Here is a 6072-nt window from a genome sequence, read left to right as displayed (position 1 = left end):
CATAATGCCGTGCTTCTTACAACTGTCACAAATAATATTTGAATGTCGGACACCTGAGAGGAAGAAAGGAAAAAAAGGGAAGATCAGCAAGTCTAGTCCAGGAACGGGTTGTATAAATGACAGGAAGTGTCCCACTGGACTCATCATCAGTTTCTCAACATCAGCAGTTTAGCATTATAATAATGATCATGTTCTCAGTCTAGAAGCCGGTCAGTGAGTCGCTAACACGTAATGTTTGTTAGCATGTGTGCTTTCCTGAGGCTTTCCCTCCATTAATCAGAAACAGGTCATTGGAGGCAGATGACGGTGATTTAATGATGCGCCAAAAGCATTTCAGTTCATCATTAAGCGTTTCCTAGTAAACACACCAGGAACACGTCTTAGATCTGCACTGCAAACACTGCTTTTCTTACTTAGTATTTTATCTTTTTTCCAGGCAAAATACCTACAAATTAGAAGATTAGATAAAATCAAGATGCATTTACCAAAGTAGTAAAATGGCATGAGATATTATGTCTTGTTTTCTGGGGAAATAAATCAAAATTAAGTGAGTTTTTGCTTAAAACAACAAGCTAAATTATCTGCCAATGAAGTAAGAAAAATAATCTTGTTTTCCATTTGAATTAATATATTTTTTTTTTTTAAGATTTAAGATTTCTTTTCTTGTTTTCCATTTGAACCAAGATTTTTTTTCCTTGTTTTCCATTTGAATTAAGATTTTTTTTCTTGTTTTCCATTTGAATTAATTTTTTTTTTCTTGTTTTCCATTTGAATTAAGATTTTTTGTCTTGTTTTCCATTTGAATTAAGATTTTTTTCTTACACCACTGGCAGATAATTTAGCTTTTTTATTATAATAAAAAAACTCAATTTTTTAATTTTCCCAGGAAACAAGACATAATATCTAATGGCATTATTTAGTAAATGCATCTTGATTTAAGAATTTTTTGATATTTGGACTGGAAACAAGACAAAAATATTGAGTAAGAAAAGCATTTTTTGCAGTGCACAATCTTATATCTAGGACTCCAATGCAATGTGTCAGACAGATATTGATCTCACTTATCTGAGAGAAATATAATCACTTCAGGGATGAACAGGATTGTGGTGTAACTATTTAAGCCAGTTTAAGCCTGCAGCCACTGCGTGTGTGTGTGTGTGTGTGTGTGTGTGTGTGTGTGTGTGTGTGTGTGTGTGTGTGTGTGAGAGAGAGAGAGAGATCCATGCGCGCAATACACACCGCCGCCAGCTGAGGGAGTAAACGACCGCTCGTGTGCTCCTTTAACACCTGATTTACTCTGGTAAAGCACAATGACAGTAGCACTGAACAAACCTTACAGGTCCTGCACATCTGTGAGCAAACACTCACTTTAAAGAGGCCCTGTTCTGCCCTTTCACACACTCCTGATGGTGTTTCAGGCTCTACTAGAACAGGTTTTCCAGCTTGAATGTTGATTATTCTCCTCATATTCTCCATTGTTGCGGCTCCTCTCTTCCCAGTCTGTCAGTAACGCTCTGTTTACTTCCTGTCTCTATGAAGCCCCTCCTTCTGAAAAGCACTGTGCTCTGATTGGTCGGCTGGAGCCGTGTGTTGTGATTGGTCGAGCGCTTCGAGTGTGTTTGGGAAATGTCCCGCCCCTTACCATAACCGCCACTTTAACACACTACTAACTAACTCAACCAGGCCCCGCCCCTTTATTCTGCGCATTAATTATTATAATGAGGGATATTGTGACGTGTTTGTTCCCTCAAGACTACAATGGAGGCGTTTCAGCAAGAGCCAATGAGGTTCATTCTTGTGTTACGACACACACGCAAGCGTTTAAAAGCAGGCGTCAATCAGCGGACCGGTTCGGCTTGTGCTTTCAAACGCTCCCGCTTTTAAAAACACTTTCAAACGCTCCCGTGTGCTGATCATTGTAGCCAATCACAGATAAACCCGATGAGCGCGTGAACACAACGGCCAATCAGAGGCGTTCACGATTCCGCTCAAAGCCTCACATTTTTAAAAAGTCAGTAACGACTTGCTACCGAAGTCAGAACTTTTGACAACACTACGCCCAGCACTAAACAACCATCTCCCGTATGTTTAATTTGGACTGCAGTACCTACTTCGACCACTGGCTGTCAATCTTACAGACTGCACCTTTAAGTGGAAGAGATGTTTTTGGTCGTACCTATCTGTGCGTTGTCGTACAGAAGCAGGTCGTATGCGCCCTGGTACCCGGTGCGGTAGTTGGTTCGGGTCCCGCTGTCCCACTGCACCACCACGGTCTTGTCTGGTGTGGTTGTGCTGCCCTGCCGGCCGATCTCCACCACCGTGCCGATGTGCCCCTCTCCCTCGTCCTGCGAGCTCCACTTCCAGTCCAGGCCGCGCACCACACGCATGCCCACCTCCATGCTGCCGCGCGCCGGCCCGGCCTCGCTGGGCTTCCGCTGCGCTCGCGGGACGCTAGCGCTCGCTGCCGGGGGGCGAGGAACCGGGATCGCGAGGGAGCCGAGGAGGGCAGTCTCTGGAGACAGGTCAGGGCTGACTGAAAACACAGAGAACACACGGCTGAAAAGCTCAATTCAAAATTCTTTCTTAAATATTAACAAAATTCTAATTATATTCAAACTCTAAAGGCAACACTTAAAGGGATAGTTCACCCAAAAATTAAAATTAGCCCATGATTTACTCTCACTCAAGCCATCCAGTGAATGGCTAGAGAAAATGTGAAGACCAAAAAAGTGCATCCATCCATGATATAAAAATACTCCACACGGCCGTCTGTCGGAAGCTAGAGATTATAGTTCAGAAAGTTTTAAATATGGGTATTTTACACAAACACATGGCTTCACTTCAGAAGGCCTTTATTAACCACAGAGCCTGTGGAGCACTTTTATCATGGATAGATGCACTTTTATGATGGATAGATGCACTTTTATCATGGATAGATGCACTTTTATGATGGGCAGATGCACTTTTATGATGGATAGATGCACTTTTATCATGGATAGATGCACTTTTATCATGGATAGATGCACTTTTATCATGGATAGATGCACTTTTATCATGGATAGATGCACTTATATGATGGGCAGATGCACTTTTATCATGGATAGATGCACTTTTATCATGGATAGATCCACTTTTATGATGGACAGATGCACTTTTATGATGAATAGATGCACTTTTATGATGGATAGATGCACTTTTATCATGAGTAGATGCACTTTTATCATGGATAGATGCACTTTTATGATGACAGATGCACTTTTATGATGGATAGATGCACTTTTATGATGATAGATGCACTTTTATGATGGATAGATGCACTTTTATGATGGATAGATGCACTTTTATGATGGACAGATGCACTTTTATGATGGATAGATGCACTTTTATCATGGACAGATGCACTTTTATGATGGATAGATGCACTTTTATGATGGATATATGCACTTTTATCATGGATAAATGCACTTTTATCATGGATAGATGCACTTTAATGGACTTCAAATTTTCTCCAGCCATTCACTGCCATTATAAAGCTTGGAAGTAACTAATATAACTCTGATTGTATTCGTCTGAAAAAAGAAAGTCATATTCTTTCATAAAAATTAGCAAAAAAAGCAACAGGCAGAGACCTTTGTATAGACAACATACAATGTCATTTCTGGAACCAATAGTGTCACAAAGCATGAGCAAATTTAATGCCAATGGTGACCGTTAAAAACACTCAAGAGAGATAGGCCTGTGTTTTAAGCAATTGTTTTGATAGAGGGAAACAAGATACATTTCTAGTTTCAACAGTGTATTCTTCTTTAAACACAATAAGTATCAGTTGTTTGAAAAGTAACTCACATTTGGTTTGATCATTGAAAATGGGTCAAATTCAACAACTTGGACACGGAGTCGCTTTAAGATCCCCGTCTCTATGGGATTTAACCGTATAGGGTCTTATGAAGATGAAGATTACAAAAGAAAAGTTTATTAAAAATGAGAATCTAGAAGGACATTGAGATATCTTTAATACTTTTAGAGTTACAGGTATGCAAACTTTGGGAAAAAAATGTTTGGCACTGCAATGTTCAATGCAAGATATATTTCTAGTTTCAACTTTATTTGTTTTTTAGATAGGCTATTCCTCTTTAAATGAAATAAGCTGTATGCAAAGTGACTCACATTTGGGTTTTGACCACTGAAAATGTGTACAATTTACCAATTTACTGATAGAGCCACATTGAAATCCCTATATATCACATAGAGCCTTTAAAATGAAGATATCAAAAGAGAAGTTTAAGAATTAAACTTTTCCCCATTTCTGAACTGTCACTGTTGGCTTATAACACAACAAATATTGCTAAAGTCAACATATTTCACTACTAGACCTACCAGTCTCTGAGTAAAAATAAAATAATGATGCTGCCATCTTTCAACAGTCACTTTTACACCCCTGTAATGTGGCTCCAAATCTATGGTGAAAATTGTCTATTTATGTTTGTCTTTTTTCAGAAAAAATATGAACAAAATCTCCAATTTGAGCCGAGAAATTTCTTAAATTTGGTTGATTTGACACGGAATGACCCTCAAAATTCACAGAGAATATTCTTTCTTATCCTGGCAAAATTGTCTTTGTTTCTAAAATATCAAAGAAAATCCAATGCAACCCGAATGCAGCCTTGTGAACGCAGTCAGAATGATTATGCATCGGTACGTGAAACACAGGGAAAGCAGACATGTACAAGCTGTTGAAGTCAAACATGCACCTTTAATTAAATAAGCGAACATATGCCAGCTGTTACACCAAACACACTCTTCAAACTCGTCCCATAACTACAACAGACGAGGAGAAGAGCAGCAGATGTTCTGCCCATGCGGTGCTGCTCAAGGCACTCGACCTGTTGGACAAACCCGAGTCTCAGACTGCCGGGATACGAGCTTCTGAACAGATGGGCGAGCTCCACAGTGTGTATGAAGAGGCATTCTCACTGAGCTTTACACACAAACAGCTCAATGAACCCCGCTGGCCCTCACAGGTGCAGGTCAATGACCAGAACTGCTCTGGAGAGCACTGAACTTACAGCTGTTTTTAAGACCTTCTAAAGACATTTTTAAGACTATTTTAAAGAAATTAAGACCCTTTTAAGACCTTTTTAAGACATGTTTAAGAGCCCTTTAAAGAAAGTAAGACCCTTTTAAGACCATTTTAAAGAAATTGAGACCCTTTTAAGACCTTTTTAAGACCCCTTTAAAGAAAGTAAGACCCTTTTAAGACCATTTTAAAGAAATTGAGACCCTTTTAAGACCTTTTTAAGACATGTTTAAGACTCCTTTAAAGAAATTAAGACCATTTTAAAGAAATTAAGATCCTTTTAAGACGTTTTTAAGACGTGTTTAAGACTTCTTTAAAGAAATGAAGACCCTTTCAAGACGTTTTTAAGACGTGTTTAAGACCCCTTTAAAGAAAGTAAGACCCTTTTAAGACCATTTAAAAGAAATTGAGACCCTTTTAAGACCTTTTTAAGACATGTTTAAGACCCCTTTAAAGAAAGTAAGACCCTTTTAAGACCATTTTAAAGAAATTGAGACCCTTTTAAGACCTTTTTAAGACATGTTTAAGACTCCTTTAAAGAAATTAAGACCATTTTAAGACCATTTTAAAGAAATGAAGACCCTTTTAAGACGTTTTTAAGACGTGTTTAAGAGCCCTTTAAAAGAAAATAAGATTCTTTTAAGACCTTTTTAAGACATGTTTAAGAGCCCTTTAAAGAAAGTAAGACCCTTTTAAGACCATTTTAAAGAAATTGAGACCCTTTTAAGACCTTTTTAAGACATGTTTAAGACTCCTTTAAAGAAATTAAGACCATTTTAAAGAAATTAAGACCCTTTTAAGACGGTTTTAAGACGTGTTTAAGACTCCTTTAAAGAAATGAAGACCCTTTTAAGACGTTTTTAAGACGTGTTTAAGACTCCTTTAAAGAAATGAAGACCCTTTAAGACCATTTTAAAGAAATTAAGACCCTTTTAAGACCTTTTTAAGACATGTTTAAGACCCCTTTAAAGAAATTAAGACCCTTTTAAGACATT

At 38.2% G+C, this 6072-nt stretch overlaps 1 protein-coding gene across 1 annotated transcript in view; it reads right to left on the bottom strand.

The window, feature by feature from the left end:
• mib2 (MIB E3 ubiquitin protein ligase 2) overlaps positions 1-6072 on the bottom strand; it is a 79320-nt gene that overhangs the window by 48110 nt on the left and 25138 nt on the right. The window contains exons 2-3 of the mRNA XM_079898107.1: positions 2177-2533; positions 1-53 (exon numbers count right to left, since the gene is read on the bottom strand). The exon at positions 1-53 is cut by the window's left edge and continues 119 nt beyond it. Coding sequence (XP_079754233.1) covers positions 1-53; positions 2177-2533 — 410 coding nt within the window. The remainder of the gene's footprint in view (positions 54-2176; positions 2534-6072) is intronic.

Source organism: Squalius cephalus, assembly GCF_949319135.1.
Source record: "Squalius cephalus genome assembly, chromosome: 16".
NCBI lineage: Eukaryota > Metazoa > Chordata > Actinopteri > Cypriniformes > Leuciscidae > Squalius > Squalius cephalus.
This window is presented reverse-complemented; position numbering and strand designations above follow the sequence as displayed.